General features: G+C 32.7%; 2 protein-coding genes across 5 annotated transcripts; one reads left to right on the plus strand and one right to left on the minus strand.

Annotated features, from left to right (window-relative positions):
- The first annotated feature begins 1,581 nt into the window (after positions 1-1,581).
- Positions 1,582-11,848, plus strand: LOC134231932 (uncharacterized). 2 transcript variants are annotated; one of them, XM_062713886.1, is made up of 3 exons: positions 1,582-1,656; positions 8,292-8,452; positions 10,451-11,848. In XM_062713886.1, exons 2-3 carry the CDS (start codon positions 8,335-8,337, stop codon positions 10,969-10,971), a joined length of 639 nt encoding a protein of 212 aa, XP_062569870.1. In that variant the 5' UTR covers positions 1,582-1,656; positions 8,292-8,334; the 3' UTR covers positions 10,972-11,848. The 2 variants fall into 2 exon arrangements, with proteins under 2 accessions (XP_062569870.1, XP_062569868.1); XM_062713884.1 differs by having other exon boundaries at positions 1,588-1,768.
- A 6,373-nt stretch (positions 11,849-18,221) lies between these two features.
- LOC134231931 (WD repeat-containing protein 20-like) lies at positions 18,222-25,951 on the minus strand. 3 transcript variants are annotated; one of them, XM_062713882.1, is made up of 5 exons: positions 25,690-25,951; positions 23,993-24,175; positions 22,052-23,287; positions 20,700-20,763; positions 18,222-18,976 (listed from the first exon to the last, which is right to left on the minus strand). In XM_062713882.1, exons 1-4 carry the CDS (start codon positions 25,933-25,935, stop codon positions 20,704-20,706), a joined length of 1,725 nt encoding a protein of 574 aa, XP_062569866.1. In that variant the 5' UTR covers positions 25,936-25,951; the 3' UTR covers positions 18,222-18,976; positions 20,700-20,703. The 3 variants fall into 3 exon arrangements, with proteins under 3 accessions (XP_062569866.1, XP_062569867.1, XP_062569865.1); XM_062713881.1 differs by having other exon boundaries at positions 18,226-18,976; positions 20,718-20,763; XM_062713883.1 differs by lacking the exon at positions 20,700-20,763.
- Positions 25,952-26,202: the final 251 nt, after the last annotated feature.

The following is a 26,202-nucleotide window of genomic DNA, read 5'->3' on the forward strand; positions in this document are numbered from 1 at the left end:
ATAACAGAATATTTATTTGTTATAACAAATTAGTAATTTGTTATAACAAATTAATAATTTGTTATAACAAATTAATAATTTGTTATAACAAATTGATAATTTGTTAAATCAAATTGATAATATATTTATAATATACTAGGGGGTCAAAAATTCAAGCGAGTTTGGTGCCTGTGTAATACGCTTCCGTAGTATTGAGCAGTTTAGCAAAAGAATTTTTTTTCTAGCGTGCGACGGAAAAGAAAAGGGCGAGGTGATTCGATTGTTATACAACTGCTAACAACATCATAAACTAGATCTAGTCAGACTAGCTATAGGTACATGGAACGGATCGAGCGGTGTAACCCCACCCCCACCCCTCCCCACCATCTGAGAATGTTTATCTTTAATCTTTATTAAAGCGTAAAATGATAGTAGATATCAAAATATAGGAACGGGAGACTAAGAATTTGTGTATTTATGATAATTTTTTGTATATAAAAATCCTCTGAATACAGCTTAAAGTCAAGATCTAGTAAATGAAAGGTGCCTACAGATTTATCAAATTTGAGAAATAATTTCCTTTATCGATGCTTTACAACTTTAGCTTGGTCAAATAAGGTGTTTCGGGGCATAATTTGTAGGTAAACAAGATGAAAAACTGTATTTTAAACTGTCATTTTCAACGCAAAATTAAGAAAACCAGTCATGAATATGGGAGTTTTTATTATATACGACAAAGAAAATGTATCCAGATTGCCTACAGTCTCTCAGAAAACGGTAATTTGTTTGTTCATGGCCTCTTCTTTGAAATAATATCAAATTTAATATAAGTATCTGGTTTACTTTTCATATGATTTCAAATTGAATGTCATGAAAATACCCTATTTTCTACATAATTCTGCTAAAGCCGTAAAGTACGGGAAAAAGAAAGTTGATTATGACGTCAGGGGGGGGGGGGGGAGGGTGTTCACAGGTGTCTGGTGTATAAATCTGTGATTCTGGGGTCTCCATCAGCATTTTCGTGTTCTTCATAGATCTGGTACCAAAATGTACTCCCTTTTTAATTGCTGCCCAGTTATATAAAGCTCTTAAAGCAACGCCTGTGCGAAGAGAAAATTCGGGCTACTGCACATTCATTCGATAGAATTTTTTGATGCCGTAATTTCGACCCACAATGCATCACTTGTTTTAGCTACGTTCTCGCGAGAATAACGACAAATGATCAACAACAAGTTTACCCGCCTTGATTTAATGGATATATATTGAAGATAAATAGAAAACGAAACGTTCTCCATTAACTTTCAGCACTGTTCAGGCTTTTTCTTGGAATTGAAACTCACATACGACGTCATGTGACGTCAAAGTCTAGACGCACCAAATGTCACGTGCGGTTTGACGAGCCCGATCTAATTTAAAACAATAGAAGAGTTTGCGCTCGCTCTAACGGTCGCACCGTCAACATATTATAAATTGTTAGATCTAATCACTGTTGACAGTCCTTGCATTACCGTTCAGAAACCGGAAAATTACTGTTTATCCTTTTGCTTTTTGCATTTACTTGACGTTTCAAACAACCGGTTTAATTTTGACGATGCTGCTACCATCTCTAAGCCTAAGAAAATAGAACCTTGGTGTAGAATGATTGCTTACCTTAACTTTGCCTTCATTTGAACTCAAGTAACTAGATAATTATGGAAAACTCTGCCAATGATGTATTTAAATGTAAAATGTGCAAACAAGGAAAACAAACGATGAAAAGGTGTACACGATGTCGAGAGGCGTATTACTGGTACTGATGGCGAGCTGTTACATGCGGCTACTTTATGAATAATAATAAATAATGTGTTAGATGGTGCAACCGTTGGTGAGGGCAGCGGGACTATCAAATGAGCATTGTTATCTATACATTCAACTACTATTCACCTATTCTCACAAAATCCGTCCATATGCGCTATTTGGATGTCGCAAGCACTTTAAATTACATTAGTATTGAAATAACTGGTAAATTTTGTAGTATTTTTTTGTGACTACGTCTAGTTACCAAACCAACACAGTTAAATTATAATACACAGGTTAAAACCTCCCTGGGATCCAAGTATACTGGTGTCTCATTATATCGCGGTACTTAATTCTTTTGCATAAAAAGTGTAATTTCAAATTTCTACTTTAACTTATATCAAACGATATTTATACATGTAATTCTAATTTTGGCCTTACTTTTCAGTGTCAAATTATTTTCCTAGCTTGCATCATTTAATTTGTGGTCTATTTTTAAAACAAGAAGTCTGATTTACCTCCTAAATTGGAGAGTCTCATTGGGAAATCATGGAAACTTGAAGATGACATGGACCTCAGTTTTTATTTTTGAATTCACAATGTTATTCTACATGAAAAATAAACAATTGTACAAAGTAAAGACTTTTTAGCTCACCTGAGCCGAAGGCTCAAGTGAGCTTTTCTGATCACATTTTGTCCGGCGTCCGTCTGTCGGTCTGTCTGTCTGTAAACTTTTCACATTTTCGACTTCTTCTCAAGAACTGCTGGGCCAATTTCAACCAAATTTGCCACAAAGCATCCTTGGGTGAAGGGGATTCAAGTTTGTTCAAATGAAGGGCCATGCCCTCATTCAAGGGGAGATAATTGGGAATTAATGAAAATTTGGTGGTATGTTTTAAAAATCTTCTTCTCAAGAACCACTGTGCCAGGAAAGATGAAACTTATGGGGAAACACCCTCAGGTAGTGTAGATTCAAGTTTGTTCAAATCATGACCCCCAGGGGTAGGGCGGGGCCACAATGGCCAACCAAAGTTTTACATAGAAATATATAGGAAAATTCTTTAAAAATCTTCTTCTCAAGAATAACAAAGCCATAATTGATCATATTTATATGGAAGCATCCTCAGGTAGAGTAGATTCAAGTTTGTTCAAATCATGACCCCTGGGGTCAGGGCGGTGCCACAATGGCCAACCAAAGTTTTACATAGAAATATTTAGGAAAATTCTTTAAAAATCTTCTTCTTAAAAATAACAAAGCCATAATTGATCATATTTATATGGAAGCATCCTCAGGTAGTATAGATTTATGTTTGTTCAAATCATGACCCCCGGGGGTAAGGCGGGGCCACAATGGCCAAACAAAGTTTTACATAGAAATATATAGGAAAATTCTTTAAAAATCTTCTTCTCAAGAATAGCAAAGCAATGATTGGTCATGAGACTACTTTTGGATTTAAACTTTTCAATAATAAACCAATTTCTACTTTTTCCTAGCCACAGTGCTCAGGTGAGCGATGTGGCCCATTGGCCTCTTGTTAAAGATGAACTTTCTTATAATAACTACTAGGTAATGGATTTAATGGTCTAAATAAAATAAAAACGGGACTGGAAATCTATAAAATTATGTTTTATTAGAATATATTTTTTTTCAAACGGATATTCCATACTCCTTAATCATCAAAAAAGTAAACATTCAGACAACATGCAGATTGCCCATCAACAAAAAGAATATAGGCTTTGTTCAAATTTTTGCAAGATACCGCGATACAATGAAACCCGCGATATAATGAAAATCGAGTATATATAGTCTAAAAAGTGGCTTTCTAATCTGTCGCACAGGCATAGGACAAAGTTTGGACCGTAGAATAAAACACAGCAATTATATTTTGTGCTAAAAGTTAGGACTTTTACATGAAACAATGCATAAATATACTGAATTTTCGCACTTTAAAATATTTGTCTACAGTGAAATTTTAAAAAAGTTAGGGGTGGGACAATATACCGATACGCAAAATTTGTGTATATTTTCGTTATCAAAATATTATTATTTGTTTAAAAGCATTCAAATATCGGTACAAAACGATAAAACGACCCATCCAAAAATTGAAAAAAAACCTGTCCTTTGAAAATGGCGGCTTGTACGAAGTGAAGAGATTATTTTGATATTGAAGACACACTTTAGAACTAAAACATTAGGGGTAAAACGTTTTAACCAGAGGTGAGCGAGTTCGGACAAGAAAAGTTCAGTATTAAATGCGTTCTATAACGAAAATATCGTTTCCAGAACATTTGATAGTGTAAATTGTCATTGCATACCACTTTTTTTGTAATCTCAACTTCGACACACATTAGGGCAATGATTTAATAATAATGTAAATATGATCGATGTTTTTAAATGAATTTTTAAAGCGATATGAAATACATATATTTGTAAACAAATTCTAATAGTAATAATAGTATGTACATGTAATTGTTTTGTACAGTTTTAAATGAAATTGATAATGCAAGTATTAATTTCAAACAAATTAACATGATTTGATTAGAATAATTTGTTGATTTAATGTCTATTTTCAAAAAAAATAATACTTATTATTTAAAGTTTTATAATTTATCATAATTAAATCAACATGTTCAATATAAATTTCTCAAGATGTGTGTATTTAAAAAAAGTGTCAAATAACTATGTCGCAAAATTTGTGTAATTTACGTTATCAAAATATTATTATTTGTTTAAATAGCATAAAAAAGTATCTAAAAACATAAAATATCTACTAGAATATCCAAAAAAGTCCATAACATGCAACCAGAATCAAAGAAAAGTTCTATGACAGAATACTTACAAAAACACATTGGTCTTGTAACCAGAGGTGAGCGGTTCGTTTTAAGGATGTATTTTACGTTATCAATAATACTTCAAGAATACGAGTGTAAGTGTCATTGCATACCAATTCATTTATTCTTCCTGCATACCAAACACGTAAAATGTCAAAACGAGCATTGATCTGTGCGAGAAAACATTTTACACCAATAAAACTGATATAAAGTCATTTACGTTATGTAATTTACGTTATCAGTAGAAAACATACATGGTACATATCTTGCAAATAAGACGTCAGAACAATACAGAACCATGCAGGAAACGTTATTGGTTTTCTCTTGAGAGCATCTTAACATCACCGAACTTCCGATGTAGATCTGATGCAGGAAGCGCCATCAGATAACGTAAATTACGTGTTACTTTTACCAACTTTCAAATACTGTAGACGTACTTTTTTCCGCGGGGTCATAATTCCGCGGAATCTCAATTTCTGTTTAATCTGCGGGTAGATTTCATAGACTGTCATTATATGCCTTACATTTTCATTAAGTACGCTTGGAGAAATTTCCGCGGAAAATTTGTGACCGCGTACATAGCGTATTAATACCACGCGGAAAAAAGTACTTCTACAGTATTTCTTTCTCAATTTGTCAAGAATGCATTTTTGGCGTGAATTTTAATTGATTTTTCAAACAATGTGTACTCCTTTTATTTGAAGCAATAGTTCACGCATAAATCTCTATTCATTGGTGACTTAACTGAAGCAAAACATTCATAAACGTAAATTACAGTAAAAATAACGTAAATTAAATATGCTTGAAATGCCTTTCTCTGTAATTATATTTCATAAACAACGTTTATCAGAGATGGTTAGGTCGAAAGAAGAAATTTAAAAAGCATAAAGGGAGTGAAAGAAGGTAAAATAGGGAGAGACTTATCTAGAAAAACAAAGGAAAAAGTACACTCTAACAGCAGATCTTGCGTTATCATTATATCTAACTGTAAATCTCTCAAAGGGATGAAAAATAATCAGTACAGCAAAACTCGTTTAGTACAAACACAGATATTGTGAATTTACTGATATAGCGAAGTCATCTTGAATCCCCGGCTATGTAAATTTAATTAATTTCTTATACGGTTATAACGAATTATGGATATAACGAAGTGATTTCATAGGTCCCAACAACTTCGTTATAACCGAGTTTTGCTGTATTTGTGGCATTTTATGGGTGTTTGAAAATACTGTATGTCATTTAGATGGGTGGAAATAAGTTCAAGAAAATATTAATTTTTGGTTTGAATAGCAATGAAATTGTAATTTACGTTATCAATATATTTCTTCAAGAGAAATGATTTAGAATTTTCACATTTTCTTACCAAAGTAAATTTTAAAATCCTTTTCTCTTCAGGATTCAAAAACATAAAATTAAGTCGCACCGAAATTCAGTTTAAAAATCTTTAGTGGAAAAGAATAGAATTATTTCAGTTTAAAAATAAGATTAAAGCAAATAACTTTTGTTAATTACAAATTAGGAGAAAAACATTTGCACAAAAACAAAAAAATTTTGAAAAATTTTTCAGTACAGACATAGTTCTAAAAAACCCAGATAAAATTGAACATTCATTTTGGCAATAAAGAGACTTTTTAAGGGGGTCAAATTGACCTAAGACAATAACATAACTTACATAGGAAAATACCCTACCTATATTACTTATTGAATATTTATGTTATTGTGCATGATTAAGTTCTAATATTTTGAAAAAATAATTCTCCAATGTTTTGTTTGCTTAAAAACATCAACTTCTCCCCAAAATATTGACTTCATTTCTTTAATGAAAGTCAGTCTGCATGTGGACGGATTATGTGAGAATAGGTGTATTGTCTGATACTAACCATGGACCTAACGGACTAAAAGTACATCAACAGGTCCAGCACAATACCCTGATAGAGGTATATAGCTTGATAATGATAAAGGTATTTTATGTAAAGAAAATACAAAAAAAATTCTTAAAAAATTAAATTTAAAAGTTGAATTATAAGTTGTGGTCAGTGTTTCCACTTGTGCATGATGAGCACTCTGGTATCAAAAAGACAGCATAAAAGAACATCTCCTCACACGACATGCTTTTATACTGATTTCTTTGTGTATGAGTACTTGACAGGCATGGGTGAATTTACTGACAACAACTCAGAACTCGACTTTCAGTATTTAATTTTTTAAGATTTTTTTTGAATTATCATTATATAAAATACCTTGATCAAGGTATTTGTAATACTTTGATAAAGCTGTATACCTTTATCGGGGTATTGTGCTGGACCTGATCAATAAATTAATATTTCAGTCAACTATAAAAAATACTAAAACATGAAGAAATTAATATTTCAGTCAACTATAAAAAATACTAATATTGAATTATTTATTTTGATATTTTTCTGATGAATAACAAACCATATATTCAACACCAAAAGAGTCCATAATTGTATAAAATGTACAGATATACACAAGAACAAGATTTTCGCGAACAGACAGACTCGTGTATTTACCCGAAAAAGTTCTTGCGAATAAAAAGTGATTTACAGTAACATGCTGAAATGCACATTAAAAAAAGTATAAACCATTTTAATCATTAAATCATACTATAAAGCTAATTCAAGCTAAATGTATACTGAGTGTATACAATTCATGTATTTTAAAGGTGCATGGACACAGATTTGAAGTTAATATTTTTGTATAACATTATGACTTATATATTTTAATAGTATTTCACACAAAAATATATTAAAAATCTTATTTTATCTAAGTTATTAAAACTTCAAATTTTTAGAGGGGTTTGATTGACACATACTTGCACTTTCACAAATTTTAATTTTATTCTTATTACTTAGGAAAAATGGCAATCTTGTTGTGTATAAATGAAAAATATGAAAACAATAATCCAAAAAATTCAGAGTAGAAATGTTTGAAAGCAAAACATACACATAGTATATTGTCAGTCCGCGCAGTAGTCGTGAGCAGACTTCAACAATTGAATGCACCTGGTGAATCGTAAACATCAATTTCAACAATAACAATGCCCTGTTATTAAAGAAAAACTGTATACATTTCACGGGTGTGATCAGTTTACTTAACTTTGTACACAACACTTAGCACGGAATGACGATACTTGTGAAGGAGTTTTTCTTTCAAACATTTCTACTCTGAATATAATTATTTTTCTGGATTAAAGTTTTAATTAATACACATCAAGATTGCCACTTTTCCTAAGTATTTACTTAAAGAATAAAAGTAAAATTTGTGAGAGTGCAAGGATTTGTCAGTCAAACCAAATTTGTGTGAAATGTTATTAAAATATATAAGTTGTGATATTATACAGAAAATATTAACTTCTGTGTCTATGTCCCTTTAAATAAAGAGATTGTGCTGGACCTGAAATTGAACACTATAAATACCATATTGGCAACAATGTTCTCAGTCTCATATTTGTAATAAATCTATATTAGAATTAGTACTGGGCATATTTTACAAACATACCTGTTACCTATAGAAAGATTAAACCTCTATGATTGTGCTGTTTTCACTTGTAACTTGAAAAATTTAAAAAAATTTTAAGTAAACTACTGTACACTGGTATGTTTTAAAATATTTAAATCTTTGCCAAAGCATTTATGGTACTTATAATGATTCCATGCAAGTTTCAAGACTTGATTTTGTTTTAGCTCACGAGAATGTCAGGCTAAAGACTGGCCAGTGCACAGGACAATGTGTTCCCTAACAGGAGAAAACTCAACACCTGACAAGAAACAGGCAGGGAATTCAGTTAGCGTGCAGTTTACAACTGATGATGGTTCTATATTTGAACAAAATCAGACTCCGTCAGGTAATGCCACTAACCCCTCATATAGATACTGTTTATACTAAGTACTGTACAAATAGTCTGATTATTTGACATATTTTCCTTCTGAGTTAGCCATCTTGATACATTATGACTGTATATTCTGATATATTCTGTATTCCCCCAAATAACTTGTGCTTGTATAGTATACTAATTACTGTATACCATGATATAGGAAACACAGTTATTCATCAAGCTTTTTGCCCCCTAACCCACCCACCCCCTAAATAATAATATCTGATTTTTTAGCTCACCCGAGCCTTCAAGTGAGCTTTTCTGATCAAAATATGTCCGTTTTCTGTCGTCATTGTTACAGTTGGCGTCAACTTTTCACATTTTCATCTTCTTCTCAAGAACTACCTGGCCAATTTCAACCAAACTTGCCACAAACTATCCTTGGGTGAAGAGGATTCAAGTTTGTTCAAATGAAGGGCCAAGTCCTCTTCCAAGGGGAGATAATTATGAATTAATGAAAAATTAATGGTGTCTTTTAAAAATCTTCTTCTCAACAACCATTGGGCCAGGATAGATAAAACTCATGTGGAAGCATCCTCGGGTAGAGTAGATTCAAGTTGTTTAAATCATGACCCCAGGGGTAGGGCGGGGCCACAATCTCTGATCAAAGTTTTACATAGGAATACGTAGGAAAATTCTTTAAAAATTTTCTTCTCCAGAACCATTGGGCCAGGAAAGATGAAACTCATGTGGAAGCATCCTTAGCTAGTGTAGATTCAAGTTGTTCAAATCATGACCCTGGGGTTAGGGTGTGGCCACAATGAGGGAGCAAAGTTTTGCACAAGAATGTATAGGAAAAAATCTTCTCCAGAACAGAAAAGTTTTGTTTATTCAAATTGACATGTAAGCATCTGCAAGTAATGAAGATTTAGATTTATTCAAATAATGCCCTGGGGATGGGGTTGGGGTGGGGGGTTTAGCAAGGGATCACAATGGAATGGGAGATCAAGTAATATGTTGGAAAAATCTTTAAAAATCTTCTTTTCAAGTATGGCAAAATTATACACGTATGCTTTATTGATATAGTGACATTCTCAAGTATTAGAAAATCCCCCCTCCCCCAACAAGTAAACTTTTCAACACTAAGCTGATTTGTGTTTTTTAACCAGTCCATGTGCTCAGGTGAGCCATGTAGCCAATGGGCCTCTTGTTTTTTCTTGTCAAGGAAAATTTGAAAAATGATAATGTCCCTTAAAATAAGAAATGTTTAGTCCCCCTGCCAACTTCCATCCAAAAAGAACTGAATTTGATTCCTTAGAAGCCTGGGATAGCTAGATCTTATTGTCAAGCAAGTTAAATTGCATTCTGTTAGGGCTCCTGAAATGCCAAAATTTCCTGATTTTGTAGTACGTTCAGCAATTGGCATAAACATTTTTTTTTATTTCTCCTCTGAACCTACATGGGAAATTTATCCAAGACTTTAAAATTATTTATGTAAGACATGTATTGAACAAAATTTCCACTTTTCATCTGAACCAATTGACAACAAGGCCTTTGTTATTATACTTGTAAGTGTGGCAAAGGTAAAAATAATCAAACTGTCAAGATTTAGTTAAATCCTTTCAACTATGTAAGCTGTGCACCAGTGTGCATTGTAAGAGTTATGGCCCTTGAAATGTCAAATCTAGACCACTCATGATATTTACAGTTATTTATCTTCTTAAAAATAGAATGTAAATTGTTTTGAAAAATTGTTAAAACTGTAATGGCAAAGTCAAAAAGTAGAATAAGATATTCTTAGTTTATACACATACTTATGTATGAGATATTATATACTAAGCCTACTATTAAATACAACAGAAAGAAGCTAGATTATAATAATGCTTAATCAAAGTACATGTATAGGTCCCAGTGACTTCGTTATAACCGAGTTTTACTGTATAATAAATACGTTAAATATTCAGAGAAGTAAATGATAGTACATGTTCATTGTTGGCCTGTATGACCTCATTTTATTTTGATTATCAGAAGAAGACACTTATTCCCCTGTGATTGACTTCAAGAAGTATGCTAATAGCAATAGGAATCCAGTCACCTCTAACAAAGTGAATCGAGATAGTTCAATACAGGGAACATTTTACATAGAAAAAGACAGAATATGCCGGGATGTCCCCGTGTTAGACAAAAGCAAAGAATACACAGACATAGTGGTTAAAGCCAACAGACAGAAACAGACTATTGGTATTCAGGAGAGCTGGGATGGAGACAAAATTTATCGTTTTCTCTCACATTCTTTACAAATTCCCCTGGATAAGCTGAAAGTTATCCACAAAGGAAAAATTCTAAAAGCAGACAATATTAAGGAATGTGTTCAAAAGAAGGCCATTTTTCAAGTGTTTGGTGAAAAGGCAGAAGATTCCACTGGAGTGGATGATAGAGATATTGAACTTATGATGAAACAACTGAATGTCAGTCGAAATGAAGCCATATTGGCCCTAAAAGAACACGGGGATGTTGTTGATGCCATGCTTGGAGCTGGACAGAAATAATTATTCATGATTTCAATTCATGCATTTATCATTATTTTACCAATCCAGAACTTTTTAGATACAGTATGTAACATTTTTGTATCTGTTAATTTTGATTTAAAGAAATTTGCTGCATTTGCTTTTCCTAATTATAATCTACAAAAGAACAGTAACTGGTTCAAAACTCACCAAAAATTAGCTAGGTATGCAGCTTCAGGACTGATTGGTAATGATAGATATCAGCCCTGCCAAAGATGTATATATCAGAAAATAATTGTCTTTTTTCAGAAACCATTTTATAGGTTTGTAAATCCATTAAAGCTATTAAGTCATCTGTCTTGCTTGTGTGTAACAAGAGAGAGGGAAATGCAGACAAGGGTTTGAACCGAGGCCCCTGGATCTTGATCCATTCAGGTGCTCTTACCAACTGAGCTATCTTACCACTGGTGATCGAACCTGGCTGACCACCACATTCCTTCATCCTGAAAGTGTTCTCCCCCCCCAAAGACATCAAACCAAGCTCATCCCTGACAGGCCTCTCTCCTATCACTTCAAGGGCATGGCAAGGCACCAAATGTAATGGGAGAGGAGAAAAATTCAGCAGACCAGACTGGGATTCGAACCTACACCCCGTGAATCTCTGGTCAGGTGCTCTACCAACTGCGCTATCTAGCCACTGGCAAGTGAACCCATCTGACCACTACATATGCAGCTGCCAAAGTAGTTCAACAGATGTCTCAGCCCTGTATTTCTTTTTATTGGGTTCACTTTCAAGTGTTTTGTTTATATTATCATGATAAATCTAACTACTACCTGTGATATTTGATGCATTTTCACTATTTTGCTTATGGCACTAATACATGTAGATGTTGCTTTCTTCTTAATATTGAGTATTAAATTTTCACCAATAAAAACTTCCTACTCTTCATTTTTATGATTGCAGATGTTGTTCCATCCCCAGTTCTTGCTATGATGTTGTTTTTTGTTGGTATTGAGTCAAGATTACATTATAATAATTCATTGTAATTAAATGCTCGGTATACATACAGTACATGGAGATAACAAAAAGTATTCAAGCTCAAGTCCATTGAACAATGCAAAATTTGGAGCAGAGCAAACACAAAGGTGGGATCAGATGCCATAGAGGAGAAAGCATCTTCTACTGACCAATCACACCCGCCTTGGGCTTCTTGTCATGATAGAACAAGATGTATTCGTGAAACACTGAAGCCCCCATATGGCAACAAAGCAAAGATTAAACTTTTCTTAAATGCAAATTTTATATATTGGTATCAAAAGTAGGGTATTCTCACTGGAAATACAATTGTTAAATATGAAAGTAGGCAAAGGTTAAAGTTTTTACATAAGTAAATATGTAATCTTCAAGGTCAAGGTCATTGCTATCCAATGAAAAGTCTTGCCACAAAAATTACATATGTGTACATGTAAAGTATGGAAGCCCTAGCCCTAACCGTTCAAAAGTTATGGTCAAGGTTAAATTTTTTTAAAAATAAGTCAAACTCCAAGGTCAAGGTCAAAGGTCTTGCTATGAAATGAAAGGTCTTGTCACAAGGATTATATATGCAAAGTATGAAAGCACTAGCCCAAACCCTTTAAAAGTAATAGTCAAGGTTGCTTTTTAAAAGTAGGTCAAATGCCAAGGTCAAAGGGTCAAAGTTCTTGGTATCCAATGAAGGGTCTTCTCACAAGGATTACATATGTGAAGTATGAGATCACTAGCCTTTAGCATTCAAAAGTAATGGCCAAGGTTAAAGTTTTTTCATAAGTACAAAAATCTCCAAGGTCAAGGTCAAAAGGTCAAGATAATGAAAGGAATACATACATATGATAATGAATGGAATACATATGTAAAGTATGGAAGAAGCCCTAGCCCTAACTGTTTAAAAGTTATGGTCAAGATTAAACATTTTTAAAGTAGGTCAAACTCCAAGGTCAAGGTCAAAGATCTTGCTATAAAATGAAAGGTCTTGTCACAAGGATTATATATGAAAAGTATGAAAGCACTAGCCCTAACCCTTTAAAAGTTATGGTCAAGGTTTGCTTTTTAGAAGTATGTCAAATTCCAAGGTCAAAGGGTCAAAGTTCTTGGTATCCAATGAAGGGTATTTTCACAAGGATTACATATGTAAAGTTGTATGGTATTCAATGGCCAAGGTCTAAAGTTTTTAACAAAGAATACAAGGTCAAGGTTGTTGGTATTCAATGAAAGGTTTTCAACAAAGAATACATATGCAAAGTATAAATGTTCTAGTATCTACTGTTCAAAATATATGGCCAAAGTAAAAGTTTGAAATTTTTGTGTAAAAGTGGGTCAAACTCCAAGGTCAAGGTCAAAGAACTTTATTTGGTAATAACCAATATTTGCCCCCCAAATCAAACTTTGATGGAGATATATTTAATTAAGTTCTTAAACAAGGGAGTATGTGCTGACTTCAAAGCACTGAATATTTTCATAAGTCATGACGCCATATGTACGTAATGACGTCACAAACATGACGTAAATTTCAATTTTTTATGAATTTTACAGAAAAATGTACATATTTCGTCGATATTTTGAGAGTACCGAGCGCATGTGTGTTCAGGATCAATATTTTGATATAATGTGTAGAATGATAATATCAATGAAATATGTCAATATTGTTCCTGAACAAACTTGCGCTCTCTAAATTTTAAAGCTAAAAATTTTGTCCTCTTTTGAAAAAGGATATAAAATCGGACTAGTTTGTGACGTCATAAAAACAAAAATTGTGAATACACTGCTTTGACACTATAATATTTTCTGTTAATTTATATTTCTCATACGATTTATTGAATTCAGCACATTTTAGGAAGTTTTCAAAAATTGACTTTTGTGGGGGCAAATATATGCAATATACCGCATATAGTTCTTTGGTGGTACCCAAAGAAAGGTCTTGTCACAAGGAATACACGCGTGAAATATGAAAGTCATAGCTCCACTAAATCACAAGTTATGGGCAAGGTTAAAGTTTTTGCGGACAGACAGACAGAGAGACAGCTAGACGGACGGACACGCCAAAAACTATATACCCCTGAAACTTTGTTAATGGGGGCATAAAATTAACAGAAAAATCCAGACAATTCAGTGTGTAAATATTTGTCTAACAATAAATTCATTATTCACCATAGAACTTCAGAAATGAAGACTTTAAACAAGACGGCAGTTATTCTTGTTTCATCAACTTGTTTGTCACTAAATTCTCATTTTAGAAATTCTTCATACATAGAGCATGCTTTTGCATGTCCAATCAACTGAGAAATATAAACCATGTATGCAGTTTATGAAGGTACATGTATATTGCTGCATAAGTAAGGGAAGTTGAAGACTGAAACCAAGAAAATTGTATGCTCATTCTTAACATAGCTTGGGACCAGGTTTGTATTAAAAAGTTTGAGTTACTAGCCATGCCTTTGAAAGGAAGAGAAGGAATAAATGGTTAATTTGAGAAAAAAGTTCAATCATTCCTTCCTTAAATGCTGGATTTACTATGTAGGCAGAATGATTTTCATAGCCACAATATGGTGAAACTAGATATAGAGACTTGCACATAAACTATATAAGTTGAAACTTTAGCAAGATGCATTTAGCACTTAACTTGTACCATCAGTAATTTTGACAAGGGTCATGATTTGAGCAGACTTAAATCTGCACTATGTAATGTAGCCTGACTAAGTTTCATCTGGCTCTGGCTTAGAGATTCTTCTGAAGATTTTCCAATGATGCCATTGAATTTTCACAAATTTTTAATTATCTCCCCTTGAAAGAGGGCATTAGTTCTAAATTGTAAAAAGATGAGTGTTCTCAAGGTACTGCAGTACATTTGAAATTATGCAGCTAGGTTTCATATGTTGCAAATAGGCATCACATCTTACAAATCAGAGCACCAAATGAGCATACATCAAATCAAAACCAGATTAACAAACTCTGATATATATATTTTTTAATTTGTTGAAAAGAATAAGTGACTAAATGTTAACAAATATGAAAGACCATTCATCAGAATGACAGAAATGCCCCACTGTGGAGTAGGGAGTTGATAAAGTCTTCAATGAATACAAAATTTCTGCTCAGATATTATCTCCATAAACATTCTATGGCTCTTGGTAGGAAAATAACCTTGACACAAAATCAATGAAGCAAAGTTAAAGCACATAGAGTTAAAAAAAATATAATACAAAATATGCTTAGAAAAAGATTTTATAAATTAAAATTTGCAAACTATGGAATTAAATCTATCTGTACTATTATCTTTGGCCTGACAACCCAGTTTGTTTTTAAGTTTTAGCATGCACTATGTCTAATAATTATTTTTTAAATTTAATTTCAAGTACTTTTGTTTTGATTTACATTTTGCAGTAAAACTTGTTTAGTACGAACAAGAATATAGCGAATTCAGTGATATAATGAAGTCATCTTGGATCCCCAGCTATATAAATTTAACACATTCCTTATACGGATATAATGAATTACGGATATAGCGATGTAATTTCACAGGTTCCGGTGACTTCGTTATAACATAGTTTTACTGTATCTTGAAATTACCTATACGAGTATAACCTTTAAAATTCATACATGATTGTAAATTACTATACATGTACTTATTTAGAGATATGCTTAGATTATGCATATGGAATTTAACAGTTAATAATTTATTTTTTATGAAAAAATGATAAAAATACTGAACCATATTGAATCACAAACATGTTCCAACAAGCACTTCCAACAATATGGCCCTTTATATATATACAATGGTTATCACAGTCAACATTTCAGAAACAACAAATAATCAAAAACTGACACTAAAATATAAAAAAAAAAAGATCACCACCCACAGGGTAAACATCTCTGATCTTTAACATGATTAAAACTTGTGATGCATTTTTCAAATGATACCTTGTTTCTTTTAACTGGTATTTTCTATCCTTGCATTAGTAGTAAACCAATTCTGACTACAAACAATTACCACATCTAAGAAGTTAGCCAATAGCAGTATGTTTTTGGTCTAGTCTGAAAACTTTGTGAAACATCATCTTATTGCACAATGCGAGGATGAAGAGGATTTCTCTAAATTAACTTATACCATACATTCTTGGATATAAATATTTCAATTACATGTCTATGTAGATGTATTACATATATCTGATTATAATAAAGGAATTAAATTCTATCTAAAGAGTGCACATAAACCTTTTTTCTGCTTGCTACTTTAATATCACATTTTCCTACTGAAAAAAAATCATTTCATCCATCTTTACCTACCAAAAAAAATGGTTTTCAAGCCTAACCAATAATTTGATCACCCCATTACAATGTTAACCTTGCTTAGGCGAAGAAAACTGTATTTCATAATCTTGTGATAACTGTCATGCATACATTATAACACTTGATACTTTAAACTATGCAGTATGTAATTATTACATAACTAAGTAAATTATAATTAATTTATACCATTTTCATTGTTCTAGGAGAAAGATAAAGCTAATAAGGAGTGAATTTAATGTTTGCTCCAGTTTTAATTTTTCTCATATAATTTTACTGAGTTACTATAATAAAAAACATCTTTTATGGATAATTGATAATACAAAAAAAATTAAGTAACCAAAACATTATTCATAAGAAAAGGTAGTGGAATTTATTCCATATAGTACATGTATTAAATTATCATATAATATTACCTAATGTTACTTTTTCATCAATATTTCACAGAAAATAAAAATTATATTATAATCAAACTAAATCTGTATTTGGAGCAGCATTTTGAGAGTATTAATCAGAAATTTCTATTTTTAGTAACCCCCCATGGCAACATCGTTCATCGAAATCAAACCAAAACAGAAAAATATTTTTAAAAGCTACTTGTGTGTCAAGTTATATTGAAATAGACCTACATAAAAAATTGGGAGGAGTAGCATTTTGAAAGAGTTTGACAGAAATTTCTATTTTTAGTAACCATGGCAACATCGTTCATCGAAATCAAAAACCGATATACAGAATTATGTATCTTAGTGCATTCTACTTGTGTGCCAAGTTACATTGAAATCAGACCAAAACTGTAGGAGGAGTAGCATTTTGAAAGAATTTTACAGAAATTTCTATTTTTAGTAACCACGGCAACACCGTTCATCGAAATCACAAACCGATACATAGAATTATGTATCTTAGTGTAGTTTACTTGGATGTGAAGTTATAATGATATCAGACCAAAACTGTAGGAGGAGTAGCATTTTGAAAGAATTTCACAGAAATTTCTATTTTTAGTAACCACGGCAACACTGTTTATCGAAATCAAAAACCGATATACAGGACTGAGTATCTTAGTGTAGTCTACTTGTATGCCAAGTTATATTCAAATCAGACCAAAACTGTAGGAGGAGTAGCATTTTGAAAGAGTTTCACAGAAATTTCTATTTTTAGTAACCACGGCAACACCGTTTATCGAAATCAAAAACCGTTATACAGAATTATGTATCTTAGTGTAGTCTACTTGTATGTGAAGTTATATTGAAATCAGACCAAAACTGTCGGAGGAGTAGCATTTTGAAAGAGTTTCACAGAAATTTCTATTTTTTTAGTAACCATGCCAAGTTATATTCAAATCAGACCAAAACTGTAGGAGGAGTAGCATTTTGAAAGAGTTTCACAGAAATTTCTAATTTTAGTAACCATGGCAACACCGTTCATCGAAATCACAAACCAATATATAGAAGTATGTATCTTAGTGTAGTCTACTTGTATGTGAAGTTATATTGAAATCAGACCAAAACTGTAGGAGGAGTAGCATTTTGATAGAATTTCACAGAAATTTCTATTTTTAGTAACCACGGCAACACCGTTTATCGAAATTAAAAACCAATTCACAGAATTATGTATCTTAGTGTAGTCTACTTGTGTGCCAAGTTATATTGAAATTAGACCAAAACTGTAGAAGGAGTAGCATTTTGAAAAATTGTTTACAGACAGACGGACAGACAGACATTACTATCGCATAAGCTCTTCTGGTCTCTGACCAGTAGAGCTAAAAAAAAACTTTTATGGATAATTGACAATACAGAAAAAATATTAAACAACCAAAATATTAATCACAAGAAAAAGTAGTGAATTCCATTTTACTACATGTATTATATTATCATATTATATTACCGAATGTTACTTTTTTATCAATGTTTCACAAAATTAAAAGCAATATCTTACATATTTAAAAAAAAAATCACAATCATTGAAATTATTACTTTTAAACATTCATCAAATAAATGAATACAAATATTGGACATCTAAAAGTTGTTGCATTTTTTTTTTTTGGATAAAAATGGGAAAATTTCTGTAGATTTTTAATGCCAAGATTATATTATACTTTAATGTATATTAGAGGTAAAAATTACTGAAAATGGAGTTTGACATAGTTTAGAACCATTTACAAGAACAAATGCCTCCCCCCAAAAACAAACTTTCTCTTATGAAAGTTATAAGACACCTTTTCACTTTCATATGAATTCAGGAAATGCAGCTATTTCAAGAAAGAGTAATGAAACATCAATTTAATCAGCAATTAACAAAAAGCAAAATAAAAAAAATTCAGATCCAATGAACACGTAGAAAAATACTTGTGCACAAAAACACAAAGAAATACACAAGATTGTTGGTCAGGATTTTTTTTAAAGCACAAAGAAAACAATGACATATTACAGCACTATAAATTATGCAATGCAATTTTTAATTTTAGCTGCATGAGTGGGATGCAGAAAATGCAAGGTCAGGGGCAACAATATGTTATCGTTATGGTGAATACTGGAAGCATCAGAGTTGATGTGGTCAGGTGATTGGGGTCTTGATATGTGTGAGGAAGTCATGTGACCAGCAGGAAGATGGAACTGGTTCTTTGGACTGGGTTTCTGCCCTTCAATGGCACAGCAGGAGTTGGGTGATGATACAACAAAATGGAGGTCAAAGAGGGGTTGTCATCATGTCTTCATTGAACAGGGTACATCTCTGTAATGGAAACAGTACATGTATTATAATGAACACCTCTCATAATCTCTTCAGTTTACCTTTTCAGAACTGATATTGGAGGTTACAGTATTAATTAATCAAAATACATGTTTTGATCAAAGCAAATCATAAACATTAATTCTTCATGACTTATATCAAATTTAAAAGATTTGAGACATAATTTGCAAGAAAATTGAGAAACACAATTTGAAATCAATATAATTCCATTCAACTTATTAGAGTGCTTATATAATATTAATACAACCTGAACGAGAACCTTGAATTTACAATACCTGAGCTTGCTAACTAAGATTGATCATAGCCCTGCTGTTCTTGAAAAAAAGATTTTGAAAAATATTTCCTCCTACAGAACTGATTCCCTTTCCTTGACCATTCTTACCCAAGGGCCATAATCTGAACTTTGAATTTACATTCATAATGAGTGAAGTCCCATTCACATAAACAAATTCATGACTTGCAATCAAAATATTAAATGATATTCTTTGGCCTAGCAATAAATGCTTATAAAATTTCATGCATTAGTCAGCAGTGAGAGCAGAAAAGCACAACATAAAAAGGTTAGTAAGGAAATGGACCTTATTTTGTGCAGGCATGACATACCAGAATTCTACTCTGATAAATTCAGTCTGAAAGGTCATTTTTTTTAGTTGAGTTGTCAACTTAATTCTTAAGTAACACATGGATACCTTCTACATTATCATGGCTGTTGTTATATATATATAATACAATCTAGAACATAGATATACATGATTTTTTATTATTTAAAAATCTATTATTTTTCAATAAAATGTTCACTAATTTCAGTAATGGGAACCCTGAAAATTGATCAAATAATATTATATATCATGGCATATACCCTGTAATCAAATGGTAGAGATCAAGTGTACCTATATACGTGGTAGAGATCAAGTGTATAAATGCAGTAGAAAACTAGTCATTTTATCAATATATGTCGTAGAGATTAAATGTATCTAATAAGACCACAGGCCTTGAGATCACTTAAAAAAAATTGTGTGTAAAATATTTTTTTTCAAACACCTCAGTTTTTTTACCTAAGTGATCTAAAGGCCTGTGTATAAGACTATAAATGTGATAGAAAACTAGTGTACATACCTATGTACTATATATGTGGTAGAGATCAAGTGTATCTATAAATGTGATAGTCAGTGTGTCTATTAAGATCTAACGTACCTGTGTACATGGTAGAGATCTAGTTTACCTATATATGTACCTTCCTTATACATGTACAGCAATGCACTGACTCAACAGTACATGTATTGAACTATTGATTAGTTTAGCTGCCTAAAAAAATGCATGATTAATCTTTCAAAGAAGACAAGATCCATACAACATTATAGACAGTTTCAAGACTAATATAAAACCATGTTTTTCAATTGAAATTCTAGCCCAAAATCTAAACATAAACTATTGGTTGGATTAAAATCTCCCATTTTCACTTCAAATAAAATGATTTGATACTTACACATTGTACTTAAGTGATCTATTCCTTTGACCTTTGACGTAAAAATCAATAGGGGCTATCTAATACTTTAATTTGCGCAAAATTCTTTGCTGTACCATAGAAAAACATACTGTTTGTCCTAAAACTAGATCACTACATGTACATTGATCAATACATAAGCAAAGGAAGAGGAGAATTCCAGTATGTCATTGAGTTAGTGCACCAAAGCCGGGAACTTACAGAATTAAACAATAGTACCTCCAGTTGAAGTCTGTGGACTAAGGGCTGTATGCTGTGTCAGGGCCTACAAAAAAGGTCAGGTGATCAAGCCAAATGAAATATAATATGGGGTATGCAGATAGTAAAATAGAAAACCTCTAGATTAATACCCAAACCAAAGGGAAATACATTAGTGCTAGCATTATTACTGCATGTAGTAGGAAACTGAAATAAATAATACATGTAGTGTGCAAGAATCTACGTTTAAATCTGAATGCACTATAATAAGCTTTATATATTTATACAAGTTTAGGTAATGATAGGTATTTACACAATACTTAATATTTTTAATCTTATTTTCTAAATGTTAACATGAAGTAAAATGTACTTTAAAATACAAAAGTATATCATGTATATTGTATGTAAAATATCTTATAAAATATTACACAAATATGGCTCATAGAGTGGATCATAGTGTGTGATTCACCAAGTAAAAGCTGAGGTCAATATAGATTATAATATTCCAGAGATCAACAAGCCATCTTAACCACTTTCAGAAACCTTAATCATGTTAATTGTTTTATTTTACAATCTGGTATTGAATAAATAAGACATTGGAGGGATGCATGGGGACCCAGCAATATCATTCACAAAATTCTAGGCAGATTAAAAATGTTAAGGATTACGATTTATAACTTCATGTTTTCCTCTTGTGATGTAAACTTAGGATTTATTTGGATAATTATAATCCTATAGTACAATTGAAAGAACAGATACATTGCTGGTTCCGACTTTCCCAAATATCTACACGGAACATCATGAATATAAATTTTTCAATTGTTATGTAAATAGTAATTCTACATGTGTAGGAATTCACATACATGATCATAAAGATGTATCTGTAATAAAACTCTGTATTGATCAGGCTAACGTTTAATCTTAGCTCTGCAATGTGTGCAATGAATCAGAATATCTTTTTCTTAAAATATGTGTATATCCCCTTGCTTTGTAAACAGACATTTAAGTAGTGTCTGTATATCAATATCAGTTCCAATTTTTGTCATGCTCTAGAACAGTATCATTGGTTTGTTCATCAGACTGGGGTCACTTTTCATTAAAATTTGAAATCAATTATTACAGGCAGCCCTAACAAGTAGAAATTCTAACATATTTTCCCTGACATAAATACCCAATCATAACTATTCATTATGATTACTTTTACATTTACATTTGTGATATCGCTTCTGTTGGACATTGTATCATTTGCAATATATATTTAATAGGTGATCGCTATCTCTAAATATTCTAACTAGCCAAAATATGAATAAATAAGATGTAAACACCATCACCCCTACAGAACTCCAGCCACTCACCACTTTTCCAGGACGTGCCCAGGTGTTTACAATTCCTTCCTGGCAGGCCGTTACTATGCACTCTTCCCTGAAAGCTAATTCAGTTAATCTTTCACTAGAGATTTTCTTACACACTAAAGGTTCGAGTAATGGAACTTCCTCTAAGCGAGGACAAGAGCATGTTCCTAACACTTTAATTGATTCGTCTACATGTTTCACATGATTTGACTTAAGCACATTGTTTTTCTCACTAGATTTACTAGATAAGCTAAAATTTCTCTTATGTTCTTTCTTTTCTGTAATTTCCTTTCTTTCCCCTAACGAAAGAGTTGCAAACCGATTTGTTGAATTGGCCATCACAGAATTTCCAACTGGATGTGCATTGCCATCCACAGAAACATCATTGCCTACTAGTGAGTTTGTTTTTTGGACACTGTTGCAACGAGGTAAGGTTGCCGACACAGAGTTTGGATTGGATATTAGTATGCTGGTCCTTGTTCTAGTATTAACTGCTTGTCGTATCACATCCTCTGTTAAATCCCACAAGCACAACATTGTGTCTTGTCCCACTGATCCAAACCTATAGGTTGTGATACTTGACCCTTGACTCTGTACAGAATTCTGGGAAAGCTCAGATGAGTTTCTCTGGTGATTAGATTGGTTGCCATTGGCGACAGTTGCTTTAATATCTTCTAATTTTGTACCATTTAGCAACTCACTACCGTCACTGTTGATAATTGAGGTATATGGGTCGAAAGCCACGACATTGACCCATGACCTATGTCCTTGTCCTCGACACACAACCCTTTTATCAAAGAATGACCACACAGTTACTAAGTCATCTTCCCCTCCAGTCACAATAAACTTGGAATCAGGTGCCCAGCACACACAAAGGAGTCCACCAAAGTAACTTCTCATTGTGCCTAAAAGTTCCATTGAATCATAATGAAAGACTCTGAGAAATCCATCCTGACTTACAACTGCTAAATACTTAGAACATGGAGAGAATGCAAATTCATTTATTGCACCTTGTCCTATCACCCAACGGTACAACGGATTGCGGGTACTTTTTGTTTTACATGTGTGTATAGAGTACCCCTCTCCTTGTTTAAATGGCTGATAGTTTGGAGGAGTGGGGCCACAAGGGAGTTCTTCATTGTATACATAGAGCTGGCCACTGGCATGGGACACCAGGAATTGGTTGGGCTGACCCGGAATCCATTTAATACAGGTCACCTTGGATTTGTCTATCAGTCTCTGAAAATTAAAAAAAATAATAATAATTTCTCATGCTATAAAAATAAGTTTGGAGATTGTAATTGCAATTGACATTAGAATACATTTTTTTTTATAACAGAAGTCTTTCTACAATAATTAGTTCCTTTTTTAAATTTCAAAAAAGTATAAACAAGAACATTTGTATAGTTAACAGTTAAAACTTACAATGATTCCAAAACTGATTAAAACAATGCAAGTCTTACATTGAAAATTCTGGCTATTTTGCCAGCATGTATAAATTGTCTACAAAAAGAGGTCTGTGAGCCAATGCTCTGCCTCAAGAGCAAAACCCCTGCTCTGATGTGAATATAATAATATGCTCTGTGAATAAACAAAAATTCAGATGCGACAAAAATTTGGTACAAACCAATGCACAGATAAACAGAAAGATAACATCAGATTCATACTAAAATAAATCCCACCATACGGCATGCCTCGGCCTAAACAAAGACTACACTAAAATTTCAAGCATCTGCAATGAGCAGTAGCTTAGAAAATGAGACAAAAATAAGGTATGGTAGACAGACAGTCAGACAGATGCCAGATAAAGTGATCCTTAAGTGTCATTCTGCTCTGCAGGCAACACACAAAGTAATGCTAAATCACATCCTAAATTTTTTTTGCTCTTTTAGAAATAATAAACTTGTATTTCTACATATTTTTGGGGGTTGTCTTTACTCCTACCTCTTCGTTGTAAAGCCTTCCCAGCTCCTTTTTGATGGGGTCAATCAGCTGAATCTGTCCAGCAGTGAAACCTACCAGCAGTCGCACAGACTCACTGGTCACCAAGATTTTGTTAAAGTCATGGCAAGTTGGGAATGTCCCTTTGTACAATCGTTTGTCCACTGGTTTTGTAAGATCTGCAGCCTACAAAACAAAACATATGAAATGAAGCCTAAAAAAACATGAAAACTAAAAAAATTTACAAATACATAACATCAACTGCTATCCAAAGGACTTGTGCAAGGAGTTTCAGATTGAGAGTCATAAACATGATAACAAAGAGAAAAAGATAACAGGTTGCAAAAACTGTAAACAACCATGTACACACTTTGTTCTATATCTGGTCATCATACAATTGATTCAGAATTAAAAGTCAGCAGCTGACCAATGAATACTCATGTTTACTCATGACATGAACCCTAAATAATGATTAGGTTGAATTTAAAATATAATTCTAATGCAACTGATTTGTAAAATACATTTTTATTGTCTAACGGGCTTTTTGGCAAGGATGTAATTATGGAACAACACAAAAAAACACAACCTTTTTAGGCTTTTATGACATATTTAATATGACAAAACACAACAAAATCAGAGAAAAATTTTGAAAAATGCATAAGTTGCTATAGCATTGAAATAACTACCTTTTAAATTTTTTTTTGTGACTGTAAATGCTGATTTAACAGCCCCAAACAGGGATATACTGTCGAAACATAAGCACTGTCGAAACATAAGCAAGAATATAGGCAAATTATTGATGAGTAGTATTTCCTTTGTCTGAAATGGAAAACACTCCGATATTTATTCCAGACAACCTTCATTGTCCATTGTTTAGGCTACGTCTTATTTGTATAGGATTGTTAGAAGACTTCATTTTTACATTTGGGAAATCTTTAGGCATTTTAAGTAGACCTCAAACAATTCACTGAATTATCGATTCTTTTCAATATAATTGCTCAGATTAATGTTCAATACACTATCTCGATTTTCAGATTGATGTTTATCTTATAATTGGATCTGGTTACTCTTTAAAATAGACTGGTTTCAACCTCATTTCAATAACTTGACACACACACACAATGGAGAAAATTGCGACAGAGAAATTTTCAGAGCAGGTATTACGGACACAAACAGTGCTCTGTTAACCATGTTTTCTTTAACCTTATGATATGTTTCTTTTTAAAAAATGTATTGAAAAAAGTGAATATTAACAAAAGTATCATGATGTTTATTGTATCATGTAGGGGGCTTATTGTTTCAGCTTTAATCTTCTATTTACTAGATCTTGACCTTAATATTTAAGCTTCAATGTAATTTCCAAATTGAATAAACAACAATGCGGTCCCTTCTATACATCTATATTTAATCGGCATTACAGATTTCTTATCTTTCCTTGTACTAATTTCAAGTTTGAACCCAAATAACTGAAACTCAAATTAAAGACCCTATTTTGTTATAGTATAATGAACCATGATATATGTCAATTTCAACCCTACGTTCCTGATAAAACCATTACATACTGCTTGTTTACATTGGCGATGCCGTTGTATTTGGCAATGTCAAGATGTTCAATGCAAAATCAATGCGTCAGCACAGAACCAGTAACAATAAACCAATTAATCACTTTATTCTTAACAAAGATATTCTATATCATGTACCTTTTTAACACCTTTGTAAACATAAAAGTACAGCTCTCTGCCAATGTTAAAACATATTCTGTCGGGCGAAGGATCATCGCCGACATTTATGAATGAAGCCCTGACGGGAGTATTTGATTGTCCATTGAATGGCACGCGAGTGGGTTTTGTGTATTCGGACCATTGCATTAATTTATAAGTTCCTTCTCGAGTTGTAAACTCCTCTTTTATTTCATCTTTTCCTCCACCCTCACTCTGCGACGCCATGTTTGTGAGTTTTGAGGTTGACAGGTACCCGGATACGACTACAATGCGCAAGTTCGGTAATCGACTTCCGGTGAAAACAAAAACACGTGGAGAGGGAGTAAAAATGAAATGAAAAAGAAGTCGCTACAAGTTGGAGGATGCAACGAATAGGGAAGACGGAGCCATCACAAGCATATGTGATGTCTATACTTTTAATGTTTGGTGTCAGGAGAAGTGTCATGAGGAAATAAAGTTTATACTGGTCAACAAACGAATTAAGGGGACAGT

The sequence above is a fragment of the Saccostrea cucullata genome, unplaced genomic scaffold, assembly GCF_032062105.1.
Source record: "Saccostrea cucullata isolate Sc308-1 unplaced genomic scaffold, CSIRO_AGI_Scuc_v1 ctg6862, whole genome shotgun sequence".
Classification (NCBI taxonomy): Eukaryota; Metazoa; Mollusca; class Bivalvia; order Ostreida; family Ostreidae; genus Saccostrea; species Saccostrea cuccullata.